The sequence below is a fragment of the Rhipicephalus microplus genome, chromosome X (assembly GCF_043290135.1).
Source record: "Rhipicephalus microplus isolate Deutch F79 chromosome X, USDA_Rmic, whole genome shotgun sequence".
NCBI classification, from domain to species: domain Eukaryota; kingdom Metazoa; phylum Arthropoda; class Arachnida; order Ixodida; family Ixodidae; genus Rhipicephalus; species Rhipicephalus microplus.
In genome coordinates this window covers 484,821,193-484,839,519 of record NC_134710.1, presented here as the reverse complement: position 1 = coordinate 484,839,519, position 18,327 = coordinate 484,821,193, and the positions used below count along the sequence as shown (strand labels likewise).

General features: G+C 42.7%; 1 protein-coding gene across 15 annotated transcripts in view; it reads left to right on the top strand.

The window, feature by feature from the left end:
* The window catches only part of LOC119160784 (uncharacterized), a 708,235-nt gene that overhangs the window by 466,211 nt on the left and 223,697 nt on the right, over positions 1 to 18,327 (top strand). For all 15 annotated transcript variants that reach the window (XR_012887742.1, XR_012887741.1, XR_012887743.1 and 12 more), the window contains one exon: positions 11,946 to 12,044. Coding sequence is in view for 12 of the 15 variants with exons in the window: in XM_075880899.1 (XP_075737014.1) it covers positions 11,946 to 12,044 (99 nt within the window). In the remaining 3 variants the exon portion in view is untranslated. The remainder of the gene's footprint in view (positions 1 to 11,945; positions 12,045 to 18,327) is intronic.

Sequence of the window (18,327 nt, the reverse complement as noted above, 5' to 3'; positions counted from 1 at the left end):
GCAGTGCGCCGATGTTTGAGGCCGCCATGCACTGCTGGCAGGTACCATTGACAAAATGCCAAATCGGCGGTGCAGCACGCATTCCGGCACGCGACTGAGCACTGTTCTATTTCGCAGCCGTCAGTGAGGTGGCGTTCATTCGTATCAAACGACGCGGGCAGAAAATCGATTCGTAACAAACGTACTCTAGCGCATTGCAAAGTAATGGGGCTCGGCAGGGGCCACAGAAAAATTCTTATCATCTGGAAATTCGTATTAGCTGTGATCGTATCATCGAGAATATACTGTAGTTGGAAGAGAAGTGATTAACGATGCCTCTTTTCTTTAAGAAGTCCTGAAATTCTCTGGAGGTAAACTTGGGTCCATTATTTGTAACTAGGGTTTCTGGCAGACCTTCACGGCTGAAAGCTGCGCTGAGTAGCTTTATGTCATCGTAGGTCATACTGAATTGGTAAAAAGGACTTCAGGCTATTTAGAATAATAGTCCATTAAGGTGATGGCATATGTAGGATTAGGAGCTGTATGCAGAGGACCAATAATATCCATACCCAGTTGCTGCCATGACTGCTCAAGCCAGTGTACTGGCTGAAAGGGAGGCATTGTAGTTTTAGCAGATTTATCCGCAAGCTTACAGATGTGGCTGTAATGAATGGACGACTTTTGTGTGGCATAAATGCATGAGCATGTGAACTTTTGTGGAATTTATAAATGTTTGTGCGGGCGTCCGAGGAAGAGAAGGACGTGACAAGAAGCCGTGCCAGTGATAGGTGGCAACAGGTGGCACGTGTGGCAGTGGCACAAGAGGAAAAAGAAAAGAAAAAAGAGAGGCGTTGGGGGAATGCGCAGAGAGCCAAGCAAAACCTAACCGAAGGACAGGCCGGACCAGGGCGCTGTTCTGGGAGGTTTCGTGGCCGTGCTTACAGAGGGCCTGGTGCTCGCATGGTGGCCCTGATGGTGGCTCCAGCTGGGGCATGCCAGGCCAGGGCCCTGGGGATCGAGGTCCGGGAGCAGAGGTACCTATACGGGACTGCCGACACTGGGCGCGGCTCCTGCTACGTCAGCGTGCGAGACAAGGACGACGGGTTCCTGATCCCCGCCGCCACCTGAGATGGCTGAAAGCCTTCTACAAACGTGAGGCCTGACAGAGGCCTCGTCTCCTGCTGCGACCGCACGTGGGACATTCCACCTGCATGCGTGAGCTCGCTATGTACAAGGGTCAACGCCGTATGTGGACTCTTGCCTGCTCAGGACGCTGGTTCAAGAAACAATGAGCGATTGTGTAGCCACGTAGATTGGACAGTAGCCACTTGGACTTTAGGTAGTCTAAGCGTGTATTTCTGTGCTTCTTTTTGTGATAGTTGATCGAGTCCCTTGTTGTTATAAATGTTGTTCAAGATATACTCCTGCGTCATCTCATTTCGTTCATTTCGTTGACCACGCAAGGGCAAACGTGACGAACCATTCCTGTCGTTACTGTGGCATTGCCTGACAAACTCCTCCACACACTCATCCATGTGGGACCATCAATAGCGCTGGTGTAGTAGCTGCTTAGTGCGAACAATACCCTGATGAGACTCATGGGCTAATTGCAAGAAGGTCAGTATTAGTATATTTAGAATAACTACACGTTCTACCCGCAATAAGAGTCCGTCAACGAAAGAAACCTCTTCCTGTTCGTGGAAGTAGACCTGTGCGCCAGTACCGAAATCGCCAGCGGCAGCGTGTCATTGACGCAGGGTTTATCAGATCATGCGGGGAGGGGGGTAGGATACTATTCAAGAGTTGGTGGGGATAGCCACTCGTTCCTTGAATTTTGAGAACAAAAATCTGTTTCCCCGAAAGGGTGAAGCAGTTGAAGTGACAGCAGCATGTCCTAATGTTATTTATTTACAAGTACTGCTGTTTCAGTTTTCGAGACATAGCAGGTGTAAATACAAATGTTCAGCACCGTCATTAGTATGTAAAATGAAGAGGCCATTTCTTAATTGAAAAGGTTATGACTACAATATTTTTGCAGTTAATAGACAATCACTATGTTTTATTTCTATTAGAAAACGATAAAAAAAAGGAACCAATCAGCGCATCTTGATCTTGAGTATTAAAGATGATTTTACAGATAATGCAGTCATCTGCATACATTTAAAGTTTAATTTGGGTGTTACTGATAATCTCGGCTATGCCATTTATATAAAGAATAAATGAAAGTATCCCGAACACGTAGCCTTGAGGTCACCCTGATGTGATCTCTACGTCAGATGACTTTGCATGGTTAAACGAAAATAATCTTGAGTGCCATCACAATAATTCACTATCCAACCAACCAGCTTGTTGTGGCCAAAAAATTTATGATGAAGCTAGAAGTTTGGCATGGCAAACCATGTCGAAATTTTTAGAATAGCGAATAAATATGCCATAACTCTTAGTCATTAAGGGAAGCAACAATGCCGCGCGTAAATTCAAGCAACTGTGTAGCCAGCACAGAAGCCGTGCTGTGATCGGAAAATATGTTGTATGCATTTTGGTATTCTACATAGTATTTGTTGATTACATGCTCCAAAAGTGTGGAGCTCGTATAGAAAGTGTAGATATTGGTCTATAATTTGGTATTTGCTTGTTTGCGGACTTAAGGGCACAACGTTTGCTAATTTCCACAGTTGGAGAACTGTTGCAGGGATTTACTTTTTAAATATTATGGTAAGATAATTGGCACACCGTAATCAGTACTACTTTAGAAATATATTTGGCCTACCATGTGGGCCACAGTGTTTCGTAACTTCGTAAATACTATTACGTTATGCACTTCAGAAAAACTCAATTCTATATTATGAAAAGCAGGCAATTTGCTGCACATAGAAAATGAAGGAGTTATGCAGTTATCGGTACAAAAAGAAATACAGATTTGAAGTAATTAATAAAGGCATTCGCTATAGCTTCAGGATTTTAGGAGAATTGGCCATCAAGAATAAACGATGAGGGCATAGACAATCCAGGGCTAATCAACCTATGAAACCTGGATGGATTTTTTTCATAAGTGTAGCGAACGCATTGCTAAAGTAGTACTTCTTAGCAGGGCTAGCACTGGTCACTACTTTTTGCCAAATTGGCAAATTAGCGATGCTCGTGACGACCTAAATTTATGAATGGTGAAATGGCAAAAATTTGGCGATTTTCGGCTTAGGTCTCAACTGAGTTAAGCATTCTATACTCAATGTCTTCAAAACAAATGGGCCACAACACCTTCTAAGTTTTTAATAGTTTTAGACCCTCTAGTAGAAGGCACACTTTATGCTCAATTCAGTACGTCTGTTCTGTTTGTAAAATTACCTACATCTCGGCATAACAAACTTCAGAGGGCTACGAGAATTTGTTCGCTATTTTGAAAGGTCGTTATAGTGAAAGCCCACAAATTAACTATAAATACTTCTCTTCCACTGACCAATACGACTTACCTTTATAACTTTGGGTCCTTGAACTCGTTTTTCACGAAAAACAACAAATGCACAAGTGGACACCAAAAAATGCACGTTTAATTTTAAGAAGTGTGTGTGTGTGTGTTTTTTTTTTTACGCGTGCAACACAAACTTTGTAGCGTGAGGGCCTCCAGCTTATCCACATTACTGTGGCGCGATTCTGTTCTTTGATCACAACAGCCTGCTTTTTTCCTTCCAGTTGCCAAAGAATAACCACTTTCTTGTTTAGTGAAAACTGCTTCTGGTTCTTCGTTGCAAGCAGAAATGAACTCATTTGTAGTAGCACCGAACGTCGACTTGCTTTGCGGACGCGATAAGTAATCACCGAAAAGAGATGAACACGACTGACAAATGAGGCCTCCTAGAGCACGTGTAGAAGTGACAAAGAAAGAAAAACCCGAAGCGTCGCGCCTGTCATCGCCTGTTCTAAAAAAAAACGAGCTAAAAAAGAAAATTTCTCGCGTTTCGTTTTCTGCTTCCTCGCTGTCTCAGGTTTTCAGTGCCCGTGCTTGCTGCTCTGCAACTCTCACTCTGCCTCGCTGACCTTTCCCTCCCGTGTTGCCGTCACCCCTCCCCTCAGTGCTTGTAAACCTGCAGCGGCGGCATTTCAACAAAATGAAAGAAATAAAAGTCACTCTTTCGTTTTTTTCCCTCTGCACCATCGCGCGTCTTCCGAGAAGCAAGGCGTCCGTTCGCTTTGTCGTCTGCTTGTGTACCGCTTCGGTGGTTGTTACGGATTTCAGAACATAAGTTCATAGTACAATAGACTCTCAGTAAACGGAACCTGAAGGGACCGGAAAAATATGTTTCATTTAACAGGAGTTGCGTTTACTGAGAAGTGAACATTAGTGCAGAATACAAGCCCAAAACCAAGCATTGCAGAAGCAATAGTTTCGTTCAAACAGTATTTCTGTTGAACAGATTTCTGTTTACTGAGGGTCTACAGTACTGAGACATTGTTAATATAAGGCAGAACTAAATTAACGCTCGTTATTCTAAAGAGTTCGGTATTTTGAAGTACGTTGTAGTGAAACAATTTTACATTGGAACTATTAGCAGTCGGCACGAGATTTTCTAAAAGTTCGTTAATCTGAAAAGTTTGTTAATGTGGGGTTCGATCTACACCGAGATTTCACTGTATATTCTTGAGGCACTGACGTGATGAGTTCGCCCGCAGCCTTCTAGCAAAATTTACGTAAACAGAGTGCTTCACAGGCATCAAAGTAGTGATATAAGTTTAGGTGCTTTAAATGTTTTAGGCTTCTTTAACTTTCACTTCTCAAGTGGCTGTTGATGGTTAGACCACGTATTCCGACCACAGCTCCAACTATCCTCAATAGCTTGTCGACTTCTTCAATATGGTACTACTCCCTGATTTCGAATGTAGAGCTTACAATTGTACACATGCTTTTCGGGCCGGCCATGAAATCAATTTCTTTGGACAACCTTCAGAAACTGCATTGAGGCGAATGTCTATAGCATAAGCATTACTGCACAGATAGCTTGGTGCGGGCATCGCTGCAGTTACACAGTCCTTTGAACTGTTTTCGAATTTATTTCTCTTGCTTTGTATTTAAGTTGTTCAATTATTTGACACATCATTCCACTGCGATAGGATTGTTTAAAGCGGGAGGAAGGCTACGCACGCCATCTCTCTCTTGTTGTAGCGATTGTATCGCCCTGTATTCGATACACTCAAACAATCACAAACTTTTGTTAGGTGCTAACCTTCATAGACGCCGCTGGTGCATCCGTGCCCTTTCTCAGTGTTCCCATGGTAAAGCTGGTGATGGGAATCTAAGGCTGAATTGAAGTCCAGTGGGCCTTCTCATGGTGAATTGGTTGATTAGACTTCGGTTGAAAAACGTCCGTATAAATCTGGATTATGGATGTTACTGTATTACTGGGGGCTATACATAATTAGCAATATTTATTACTAGGCCCACAACGTTTGTTGAGTGCCGACTTTTTTGGCGATATTTGAAAAAAAAAAAGGTGACTTTTCGCTCGTTATTTGGTGCACTTCATTGAAATGTCAGTGGCAACCCCTGTTATTAGCCTTTTGATTTTAGCTTCTATTTACTTTTCAATGTATTAACTCAGAATCATTGCACTTAGAATGACGGTTCTTGCATAAGCACCTTATGCGACGAATGCGATGGATTATATTTTTATGGTTGCATGAGTGTATTGGGCATTTAATATATTTTTGTGGTATATACTGTGATAGAAATTATCACAAAACTTGAGAAAGAGCGCATGTAAATTGCAAGATTTGCTACAACATTCAAATTCTTCAAAAGATAAAGTGTCCGGTACGGAAGTGTCATCAACATTAAGAAAGTGCAAAACAGTTTTGAACTGAGGTCTTTGAGAAAAACACGCTAAGTTTGAGGCGACCTGGCAACCTCAAGAGTATTAGGGTGAGAAAACCCTTCAAAGACTTCACATTTTACTCCGTGCGATAGGAGCTTGCTGTCCCATAACGAACTTAAGCTGCAGCTATCTCTTTTAAATCTGATCTCGCAATTTTTCTCGCAATCAAAAAATATACAAAAACTGCCAATGCGGGCTGGCCTTTGTTATGGAGAGCTGCGTTCTCGTCACTGTAAGGAATTTTTCCGTTGGGAGAATGAATATTGTGTAGCCTTCCCTATTGGTTTCGTTCTCAATTACTTTGCGCTACACTGTCTTTACTGCAATTCTTACAGGCTGTTCTACATTTATGTTTCCTAAAGCATGTGTGCAGTGTGAGTGATAAGCGTCGAGTCTATCAGGATTTCAAACATTCCGGCTACACGCTTTTTATTTTCACTTGCCCAATCGAAAACACAAAATTCAGTGAGATCACAAGTTCATAGCACGTGATAATCTTGTGAGACGCGAGGAAGAACGGTGGTGGTGGATAGTGAAGGCATGGCAAAGCAGGGTAAAAAACAATTTACAACTGATATTTCTCATGGACCATTCTAGAGTATGTGCCCTAATGATGTCACATGAACCACTGTTCAGGCGTCCCGAAGGCACCAAACAAACTGAACTGTGTATCTTGACAAGCTGTTTTAGGACAGTTATATAGGCAGGGCATGCATGCAGATAACTAGAAACCAATAAAAAAAAACTGCAAATGCTGCCCTCAAAAATTTTAAAGCTGCAAAAAAGAAGGTGAAGTGAAATATTCTATGCTCAGATTTTCCTCTCGGGTAAAAATAAGACAAACGGTGGCGCGCCGCAAATTATTTTGCGGCAGCGGCAGCGTGGCCTCTCTTGGAACTTCCGCGGTGGCGTGAACGGCGTGAGCTAGAACGAGCACTGCACCGCTGCACAGCTCTACGTGGAAGTAGGCCATTAGCGCATTGTCAAGTTTTTTTTTCCGGGACCATCCTTGAGCTACATAGTAAATGACTCGTTGCAATGTTTTATCGGAAGCAGTAGCTGCCTCAACCGCTTGCTTATCGACTACAGTGGTTACAAGGGAGACCCTCATCTAGGGTAGTGGAATTATCGTTTTGCAAGAGAAGCAATGAAGTGCCGTGTGCTGTGACGTAGAAAGCAATGGAGGCGCACTCCTCACAATGCTGCAAGTCTTTGTGGAAATATCCGAGGACTGGTAGGCGGTGCCTCGAAAAGTTTTGTAGTTGAATGAATGTCTGGAGCAGTCTATGCTTAGAAGCGAAATGCATGTCGTAGACCTTTTTCATCATTGCCAATGATGCCTGTATCCACCAGAAGAGACATGTGGACTTGTTCGCCAACGACCGCAGGGATACGAAGGTCCTTCGGGCTATTCGGCGTAAGGTTCATGGACAGGACTGTGGGAGCGCAGGAGTCTGAGTCTTGTATGGGCCTAACCTCCTGTACCGACGCCTACTGTTTACGGCAAATTGCTACGAAGTGGCATTTGATGCGGCAGAATTGGCAGATTTTGTATGGCAGCGAAGCCGAAAGATCGGGCTACATGGTGACTTAAACTGGAACTGTTGGTTGTTATGACAATATCAAGAACTGCTGTAGTAGGTCAATGAGCACTTGCATATTTGAAGCCGACTGCTCAGCTGTCCAGTCAGGCCCACCAAACGGTTGACAATTGTGGGCGATGTCATGAAGTAAGTGTTCAATCACGTCTTCCTTCAAACCAGTCGTCTCCAGCTTATGGTGCAAAAGTTTATGACGTATAAAGGCTATCATGAACCAATGGAGATCTTCCGCAGTGGCTGCATTCCAGTTTACATGCGGCATTGCAGTCGATGGACGGGTGGGCAGGCTCGAAGAAGGCTTAGGGCAGGCAACGGCAGCGATGCAGGCAGCTGGTACAAAGCACAAACTCACTCGAAATGGATGAGTGGCTCTAGTTTTCTTGGCATGGTTCGTCGACAACTGTGCCAAATGTGAGGGCTCGGCGACGTAAACAAGGTGACTATATGGCGAAATCAACTATATTAAACAAGAGTTATGGCATCAATACAGTCGTGGTGCCCGCGCGTGCCTAGGAACAACACAACGAAATCAGCGTCTTCACTAGCTCAACATGTTGCACAAGACTGCCAAATTGCCTGCAGTCTCACAAAAAAATGGGTGTGCCACAATTTGGCACACTGTACAACTTTCTAATACAAAAAGTGTCCTTTAGTCAATCATTAAAGGAAGGTAATGTAACAAGTTTTTGTTAGCCTCATCAGCAACATTTCAAAAGCAGCAATGTATTTTGCCTACACATAGAGTACGTTTACGAAAATGAATGGAGTGTGACTGTCACAAAATAAAATCTGTATATTCTATAAAAACACCCTGTGATTTAATTTTTGGCCAGTCTGGTTGATTCAACAATAATGAATGTTTAGTAAATACCACTGGAATTTTATGTACCCCAGAAATAAAAAGCTTCACTTAAACAGTAACAGCGATGTTTGCACCTACACATCTGCTCCAAAACTTATTTGCATGGCTCCAAAACAGACTTTGTGGCCCTTTAAAGCTGCTACAAAACAGCACTATTCCTGCTCCCTGAGCTGTTTCAAAATGCTGAGATGCACTTCTACCCATAATGAAGGTGCAGCTGAACTTAAAGTAAATGCACAGAATCATGTCTCCTTGCACTTCTCACGTACTCACGGCAAATGGACATGGTAAATACAGTCGAGCTCACATATAATGGCCCCATTTAAGACGAACTTTCGCTTAAAACTAACAATATCCGCGTGACCTTGAAAATATACATTGTTTCAATGACACAAAATCGCACTAACAACAAACTTCTCCGAGCACCGCCGATCGGTTACAACGAACGAATTCAGCGCTCTGCCGACTTCTAGGGAAACCACTTTCGACCAACGATCAGGCATCGGCGAAGTGCCCATAGATTCTTATTGTTAAACGCCGACCCTGCCTCCGCGCCTCTCTAGTTGCCGCTCTCCCCGACCGCTTTTTGTTATCCAATCCTCCGTCCTTTGTCCTCGCGCTACTCTGAACAACCCGCATCGCCAGACACGGCCTGTGTTTTCACACTGCCACGGACCTTTCGGAGACCGGTCAGCCATCTCCCGTGTTTTTAATCACTGGTACTGTCGTTGGTGTCGCCAGCCTGGAGTGACCTGACCATTTGCCAACATCGTCTGTATCCGATGGTCTGCGTCTTATCGTATCGTTCTAGTGCACGTGCGTACGCTACTCCACCCACTCTGATAATTAGGGATTCTTTTCGTGTTTAGGCCCTGTTCTCGCTCACTTTGCACTTGGCTCAACATGCCCTCCACATGCGTGCGGAAGCGTAAAATTAGCTGTTAATTTACGTGGAACGAATCGCGAAATATCAAAGTCGGTGAGGCCATGCAAACTCGCCGGTGCAACAAAACCATTCTTTGATCATGGCCGCTGATTCTTTGAACACCGCCACGCGCCCTGATCCAGGCGGCCGTGCTTACACCTCTGTGCGCGCAGGTCCTCTTTCAAGTTTTTCTACGGGCGAGTAGTGCGTTTCGCGGGCCTTTCAAGCAAGTTACCCGACCTGCCTCTTTCCCGCGTTTTGGTTTTCAAAACCGCCATATCCTCCCCTCTCTTCACTCTATCGCAACTCCTTGCTCGTCTCCACAGTTCCGCGATGCCAGCTACGCTGGCTTGAATTCAGAAGTTTTGTTTTCTGACCGCGCGTTTTGGCATGTGTGTCGCGTGTGCGCGTCTTGCTTGCTCTCAGTGTGCATGTGTGTTCAGGATGGTGGACGGGAGGCCTTGCACGCTTTTTTCTGCCGCTCAACAAAACGCCAAAGTGTGACCGCTTGGCTTGGGCGTAATTTGCGCATTAGGTGCGGCGTTACGGAGCGCTTGCTGATAGCTGTTGACCACCTGGCAGCCAACTTGCTGCTTCGGGCATCCCGTTATTCAGCTGTGGAGATGGTGAATATTTCGTGGATGGCGGTGACGTCTACATGCGTACGAAACTGTTTTCGCGAGGCCGACTTCGTCGACGTTGGGCCCGATGCCGAGCCTGAAGCTTCCAAACAGGACCACTGCGGCGGCGATTTGTGGCAGCGTGTTGTCACCTGCGACATGGAGAGCGGGTGGAAAATCTATTGGGATAGTGTCATTATGGCCGATGATGATGCCGACACTGTGGAACCGTGCATGGATTAGGGCATTGTAAAGGAAGTACACGGCAAGATCGTTTTTGATGCAAGCGGATTGCGAGAACAACTCGTGTCTTTCGTGTCCACTCGGGAAAGATGGTTTTCTTGCTCAGCACTGCACTGAGGGCAATTGTGTGCCCCTTTTCAAGGGCACAGCGACGCTGTACAAGCACAGAGATGAGCGCACCCGAGTCATTGTCGAGGCCGCGCAGATGGCACGCGAACAGGTGCTTTGTATTAGCAAGCCCTCCGTGGCTCTGTCCAAGAAAAAACTCAGGTTCCTCGAAAGTTTCGGTGCGCGCAAGTAGTTATATTAACTTTACTTTTCTGTTTTGTTTCATTTTAGATTTTCCTTTGCCGTTTTCCTGTGCTATTGTTTTTTGTTTTTGTTTTTCTCTTACTCATGTTCTGCTTTTTGTGCCATATGGTTTTTGTCAAATGGTTACTGTGTTCTCTATATATTTTCATGCTCTGCGCAATAAACTCAGTTGGAAGTCAGCGCTCGTGTCTTTCGTGTCCTTCTTGTCTCTGTGTTGTCGTTTTGTTCTCGCGCTATAACTATCGTCAGCTCATGCCACGGGCCTCGGCGAAGAGCATGCTGCTGTTTGAAATAAACTCGAGACTGCCCTTATCGCTTCTACTCTTCGAAACACGTGTATCACGGACATTTCTGGGCAAAAAAGTTTTGAGTTTTCACTCGTAACTTTTTTGAAGCTGTGTTTCATTTAGTATGAACTTCGAAGTACAGCGAACGAATGCCGCGTCAGGATCAGGTTCGTTATAAGCAGGCTGGACTGTACTACACATGTACAGAAAAAAACTGTACCATGTGCTTTTAAGTAGCCAGGATACTTTAAAAAAAACTGCTGTGCCAATAGAAACAACCAATATATATTTTTAAAAATTCACCGAAGGCAGAAAGCTCAGGTTGCATATCATCTCCAAAAACAGGACTTGGCTACACGTCAGTCGTTCTTGAAAACCTGGTTATTTTGGCTTAGTGAAACCACTTAAAATTGTGAGGGGCGCTGAGTATTGATAAGAAAGGTCTATCATTATAAACAAGCAAAAAACCATTCTTCAATATATTTTTGAAAATTTCACTCTACCCTGCGTCCTGAAGGTTGTGTCGGCATATTTCAGCATTCATTCTTTCAGTTTGGCTGAAGGTCTCAGCAACAAAAACTTCATTCAGTATCCCTTCAGAGGGTTAAGGTTGCTTAAAGTTATTAGTAAAGCATATCATTGTATGTCATTGATTCTCCACTGGATTGGCTTTTCGTTGATTCAAAATACTGCTGAGATATTATCGATACTCCACTTGGAATACTCTAAATTTCTTAGTGTGAAAACTAGTGACATATTTTCAGTACCAAAAATAGGTTGCAGTATGTAAACGTTTTATAGTACAGTTTGAGTTTGAGGCGGGCTGATAGGGAGAGTGCCAGGCACATTTTGTTTTCCAAAGCAGGGGTGCCTGGCATAAACCAGTGGGCTCACATGTGCAACTCTGTTGGTGCATTGCTTGGTGGAAGAGAGAGTCATATGATGGCTTTCAAGATTTATGGTTAAGATTGGTCGCTCGCTGCAAGCCATACCTGCTTTAGAAAATAGATTGGGCTTGGCAATCTCACTCTTTGCGTGCTTGGGAACAACAGTGCCCCATTTCACAATTTTACTAGTTTGGACAGTCACTTGAGCTAATGTTTTTCCGCTGGGACTATACTTATCTCCGCTCATGTTGTGTCTAAAAATAAGCTTTTAAGCAGTGTTGTTTGTCATTTAAAATGCATGCCTTTCTGTTTGTAAACCCGGCTTCCACTCATGAAGTGTGTCTCTTTTTATTCCGTTGCAGAGGGCCTCTGGCAACTGCTTGGCCTTGTGGTGCTGTGCAGGGATGGCTCCGTAGAAGGGCTCATTGTGGGTGAAGAACTTCAGGTGCTTTTTCAGAAGGGTGTGTAGAGAAATTTTCATGCTTCCTTGCCTCATCTTGGAAAGTTCGTGCAAAATATTTTTTCTTTTTAATTGTGTGGTTGTGAATGCTGATGTGGGTCCTGCTATTTTGGCATATGAACACTGAACGGTTGGCGATTGTGAATCTAGATCGCAGTGGCACTTTCAGCTCAAAAGCTGCTGTGCAAAAACCTGCACCAAAAGGTGTGCATTCTAAGCTGACGTCATTACATGTTTTGGGCTGCTGTTGGCCCTGCCATCGTATAACATGGCTGAGGCGCAACACGACTTAAACTAGCTCAAGGTCTCTCCACTCCAACTGTAACATCACGGTACTTGCAATCACTACTTGCTCTATGGTTTTGCGAGCTGCCAACATTTTCTCCTATTTATAGTGTTGGGAGTGTGCACAGTGGGCGAATATTTCAACCAAAGCTAGAATTTTGTGTAAGTGCTTACTAAGACTGAATAATTTGGTAAATTTACGACAGCAATTGTTAAAGGAATTGGCTGGCTTTGGGAAAAATTGAGCATTGTTTGGTCATACTTTCAAGTGCACAATTGAAAATCATACCATTCTTACGTACAATCATATACGCATTTTGTTACGTTTAGTCAGTTTTTTTTTGTTGCCTTGACACATATGAAAAGCATGTGAAACAAGTTCTCTTCGTATAAAGTTTAATGTATTGCCGTGAACCTAAATATACAAGCTGCACACCCTAATCAAAATGTCACTACACCACACGCACCTAACTTTTCTTTAATTTGGTTGCTTTGCGCACAGCAACGTTTTTCTGGGCATCATACTGCACTGCATTATTTTTCTCTGTGAAAAAATTGTTCAAGAATGTGTTTGTCGCTGCATTTCACAATTAAGCTTATCACAGTTTCTAATGTGTGCCCCCTGGATTCCTAAGGAATCTCTGAGACATTGCCATTGATCGAAGAACAGTTCTTCATTTTAAGAAGTCCTTCACAAAACTTCCATCTCTAAGCATTTGAACAGCAAGTTTTATGAATATGTGAACAGTAAAAGGCCGAGGTAATTTTAAGCCACCTCGGGAAATGTTTCTCATCATTCACTTGCCTGGACTTCTATGTCTCTACTTTCCAGAATAGGAGTGACATGGCATGATTTGCATGGCAGCATTTTGTAAGGCGGCATGCGCTATTCGTTTCTGCTTGCTTGGATGCTGGAGCAACGCCTCCTTTAATTCATTCAATGCCAGTGCAAACACCTGCTCCTCAACCGGAGCCGTCAGTCCGCCTTAGTTTAGGGAGTGGTCATGATGCGACCCTACATGATGGGTAGCGCTGCTTGTGTCACATGTGCGTCTGAGCAATTTCTCATGGAGATGCAATAGATGTGTTTTTTTTTTTTTCAGACATTAAATTGAATATTTATTTGCCTTGAAAAAAAAACATACAGGAGCAGGTGCAGAGACTAAAGGCTATACAGCCCCTGGCAAAGGGCCTCTGCTCCTAAATACAGTTTGGCACACAGGCCACTGAGCATCTGAACATCTAACAAATATTTTGAATATATTATTGTATAAAAATACAATAAACATTACCATAGTCTTACTATGCTGTGTGAAATAAACACAAAAGAAATTCATCACAAAGCAACATTTCAGCAAACCTGAAAATACAACAGCACAACATTAAAATACAAAATGAGATCCTTGTAGTACATTACAAAATATTAGAAATCAAACATATAGAAAGACAAGATATTAGACAAGATATTAGAAATCAAACAAACTTTAGATAGCATACTCAATATCATGGTGCATCAGCATAGTTTTGATAATGATGTTAGAAGGTGTGTAATTGGGATCTAGAAGACCTTGTAGGCGATTTAACATTGTAGTTATTTGGTATTGAACGTGTTGTTTGCCATAATTTGTCCTAAGTGTTGGGATTTTGTGGCATTACTAAGGAATGTGGTAATTAGTACTTCCAGGTGTGTTCTGAAGACATTGGGGCTTATTTTGTTTGACGCATTTTAAAAGTCTGAAGTAATATGGCTGTGTTACCTTTAACATTTCATATTTTGAAAGAGTGGTTTAGTTTTCAGGTCTCTGATAATGCCGTGGTATCGCTCAAACGCTCATAAGACTCTTTTCTGGAGAACTAGTAATTTTTATAGTTTGTCCGTGTGGTAGTTACGCATACTGAGATAGCGTATGTCATTTTAGAATAGAAAAGTGCATAATATAATTCTATGTGTAGCCATTTTGGCAGAACTGCACCGAGCTTGTATAAGACTCCTACGGTTCTACTAAGTTCTATCGTTAATTTATTTACATGTGTATTGCATGTCAAGCCTTCGGTAAACCATATGCCTAGAAACTTCTGGCTGTTGACCTGCTCTATCTCGCTGCCCTCAAATAAAACAGTCGGACTGTAGCTACGCGGCTTATTAGGCGGGGCACATACTATGTATTTCGTTTTGCTAACGTTTAGTTGCAACTAAAATAACCCTACAGCTGATAGAGGTAATCATTAATCTGGCATTCAAGCGCTAGAATGGATGTACCAATGAAAAATATGTTAATGTCATCTGCATACATTATTAGCTTGGGTGAATGTGGAATATCACACAGGTAATTTATATAAATTATCAATAACAGAGGGCCATGTATCAACCCATGTGGTACTCTTCTTATTATATTTGCGTAAGATGTGCTGTTGTTTATACAAACATATTGATAGCGGTGTGATAAGTACAGTCGAATCTTATTTATTGAACTTCTGGTTAATAGTTTGAACTTCCGGTTAATTCGAACTCATGATGAGGTCCTGTAAAAGCTATGTGTATTCCCATGGGTGAAAACGCCCGGTAATTCGAACCCCCAAGCACTTGCGACAATTAATTAGAACATACCGCGCTCCAAAAATGCTCTCAGCACCCTGCCCGATCCCGTGGCGGCACCTGCGACATTTCAACGCTGCCCGCGAAGGAAATGAGAAGGAAAGGCTGCGGTGGAATGTTTGCTCTCTCTCAAATGCCCATCTGCGACGCACCCGTGTCACGCTTCTCCCTTTCCCGTCTCTGCCACGTAAAGACCCTTCTTCTTCCAACGCTGCGCGCGAAGAGGGACAGGAAAAAAAAAAAAAAAAGAAAGAAAGCTGTCGCTGGGTTGAATGAATGTGTGGTTGAAGGTAAGAAAAAAGTCACCATCGTTCGCAGCCTTTGCCCATTGCGGGAGCACGGCTTGGTGCCTTGAGGGGGGGGGGGGGACTCGCGCACCGGTGCCACGCTTCCCCCTTTTCCGTCCCTGCCACGTAATTCTTTTCCTTTCAACGACGTGCGCGAAGAGAGCAAAGAAAAAGCTGTTGTGGAGTGTTAGTTTTTTTTCAAATGCCGATCTGCTTCTCTCTGCGTGGAGACGCTCCTCCTTTCTCGTCACATGCTGGCCATGCTGGGGCTGCGTAGCGGAGAGGCTCCGTTACGCAGTCCTTGTTGTCGTCGTTTTTAGAAAGTGTCGGCGCTGGACATTTCCTTGGGCAACTTCTCTTGCCAGGAGAATGCTGAAGCCAAAGTAGAAATACTTTGCAAGTTGCGTGCGAAATTGATTGACTTGCTGCAAGGCAAGCGTGTGCAGACGCGCATCACCGATTTCTTCAATTAATATGGATGTCCTGTGATTTATGAATAAATTTAAGTCTTCTGAAACTCCCTCCTCGTGTGTTAGCTCAATGCGCCCTCCGTTTATTTAGCCTTCATTCATTCAAACTTCTTTTAATTCGAACAAATTTTCGGACCCCTTCGAGTTTGAATAATCGAGATTCGACTGTAGTCTTTCAATAATTCAAAAATACACCACATGCACCGTATTTGCTAAGTTTACACGTTAGTACTTTGTCGCATACAGAATCAAATGCCTTCCTAAAATCTATGAAGAAACCGAGTTAGTACAGTTTATGTTCAATATTTTTAATTAGTTCATGTTAAACATTTAGCAAAGCTGCTTAACAAGATTTATTTTTTTGAAAACCATATTGAGCCTCATTGATCACATTATACTTGGTGAAGAACTTATACAAACAGATATTTATTGCATTTTCAAACACTTTCGATAGAACAGGAAGGACGGATATTGGCCTGCAATTAGTTATTTGCCCTTTATTCCCATCGAGAGTATGCCAAAGACAGGGCATACTTTCGCTACTTTTAGGCGGCCTGAAAAAATGCCAGTCTGTAACATTCTGATTATTATATGCACAATGACTGGACCTACAATATCAGCAGCATATTTTAATGGAGTGACATTTATCTCGTCAAAAGCACCTGCTACATTATTCTTAATCTCATTTATCAATTGTATTACTTCATCTGATGTCACTGCAGATAGGGACAGAGAGTTTGTAAGACTGTATTCTTTTAATATAATACGAGAAACTGTATTGCTATTGTTTTTGTATTCGGAACTGGTCACGAAATACTCATTCATCCTATTCGCTGCTTCACTATCAGGTAAGGTGCCTGCATTAGTCTGAAGACAAAGCGGTGGTGGCTGTCTCTCTTGCATTACATTTTTACTTCATTCCACACCTTTCTAGAGTCATTTTTATTTTTATAAACAGCTTTTCACAATATAATTTTTTCGCTCGCTTTAACTTGGTAGTCAGCCTGTTACGGTATTGTTTAAACTCTGACAACACTTCCAAGTTCCTTGTCTGAATAAATGTGTGGTACAATTTATTTTTCGCCTTAATCATTTTAAGTAGTTTTCCGTCAATTCACGGCTTCCTTGCCCGTTTGTGCTTCTGATTTTGCAAGTCATAGAAAACGCTTGATTATAACATGCTTTGAATTACTCAAAGAATACCTCGTATGTTGCATTGGGGTTTCTTTGTTCATCTTGCTAGGAAGTGCAGCCACTATTACAAAGAACACACAACACAAGCGCTTAACTTCAACTAACTTCTTTGTTCAAACACACATTCCCAATCTAATGACTGAGTATGTGTGCGGAAAACTTCCTAGCCTGCGCCACTGATGCTGTGAGATAAGGCTTCCACGGTGGTTTTGCGTTTGACCTGCGTGTTTGGCAGTAGTCAAAAGCCTGGTAGGTGGTTGCTTAAGTCCACTGTTAGCAGTCCAGCAATACAGTCTCAAGAATGAATGTTTGTTACACATATGTCAAGTAACGTACCGCTTTTTTCTGTTAATCTTGTGGCTTCTGTAATAAGATTAGTGCACGCGTAGGAGTGAATGATTTCAGCAAACTTTTTAGCAGCAGTGTCCCCAGATAACATATTTTGACATCTCCCATTATTACAAAAGGCATGGTAAATCGACATAGAAAAGAAAGCACATGCTCCTAATAGTCAAAGAAGTCTAATTTGTTACCCATTGGTGGTCGATACATAACAACAACTATTAACTTCTCCAAGAGTACCAACACTCGTTGTTATTATTTGTTACTGAAAACTCAGACATAATTTCATAATTTATTGACCTTTTAACATAAATTGATATGCCCCCCCCCCCCCCCCTCCGGCCAATTGAACACACCAGACCATTGTACATGTAGTTATGAAAATGGGGGGGGTTTTTCGGTTTCTGTTAGCCAAGTTTCCATGTACATCAAAATATCAAAGCTATGGGTGATCGAAGCATACAAGTCACTGAGTTGTGTTTCTTTATTTTTAATTCTATGCGTGTTTACGTGCAAGATTTTCAAGTGTTTAGAAGTACCTGAAACAGTTTTGTTAAAATTGACGATATCGTAATAGCTACACACTTCAGGAAGGTCTATTATCTACGGGGTGGTCTACACGTACACACACACTACATTGAATGGTTCATCTTCTCAATATCACTAATGCATGATGCTTTCAACACCGGAGAGTCGTAATTTTTTCTCGCAAACACTTTGCCTCCCGCTGTCCACACGAATTTCCATCGTAGTTCCTCCTTTTTTTTGCACCGTGGTACCGAGTAACTGCTTGCCAAAGCTGGTTAGGTGCTCACTCACAAAAACTCTAAAGGTGGAGTGGAAGCCAAGTGACTTTGCATCCAGTTTTAATTTCTTTGCTTTACTAGGAAAATCATTTCTTTTTGTTCTACAGATGAACTGGAACATTATATTTGATTCGTCATGCCGAGCAGTCGGCACACGGTGACAAACATTAATGTCAGTTTCCGTTACTTCCTCCTGTATGACTACACCAATTTGTTTGATGATAGCTACTAGTTCACCCTTGAGTGAAACGCCCTTAATCTCAACATTGTTGGAATGCTGATACTGTTCCAACTCTTCTAGTTT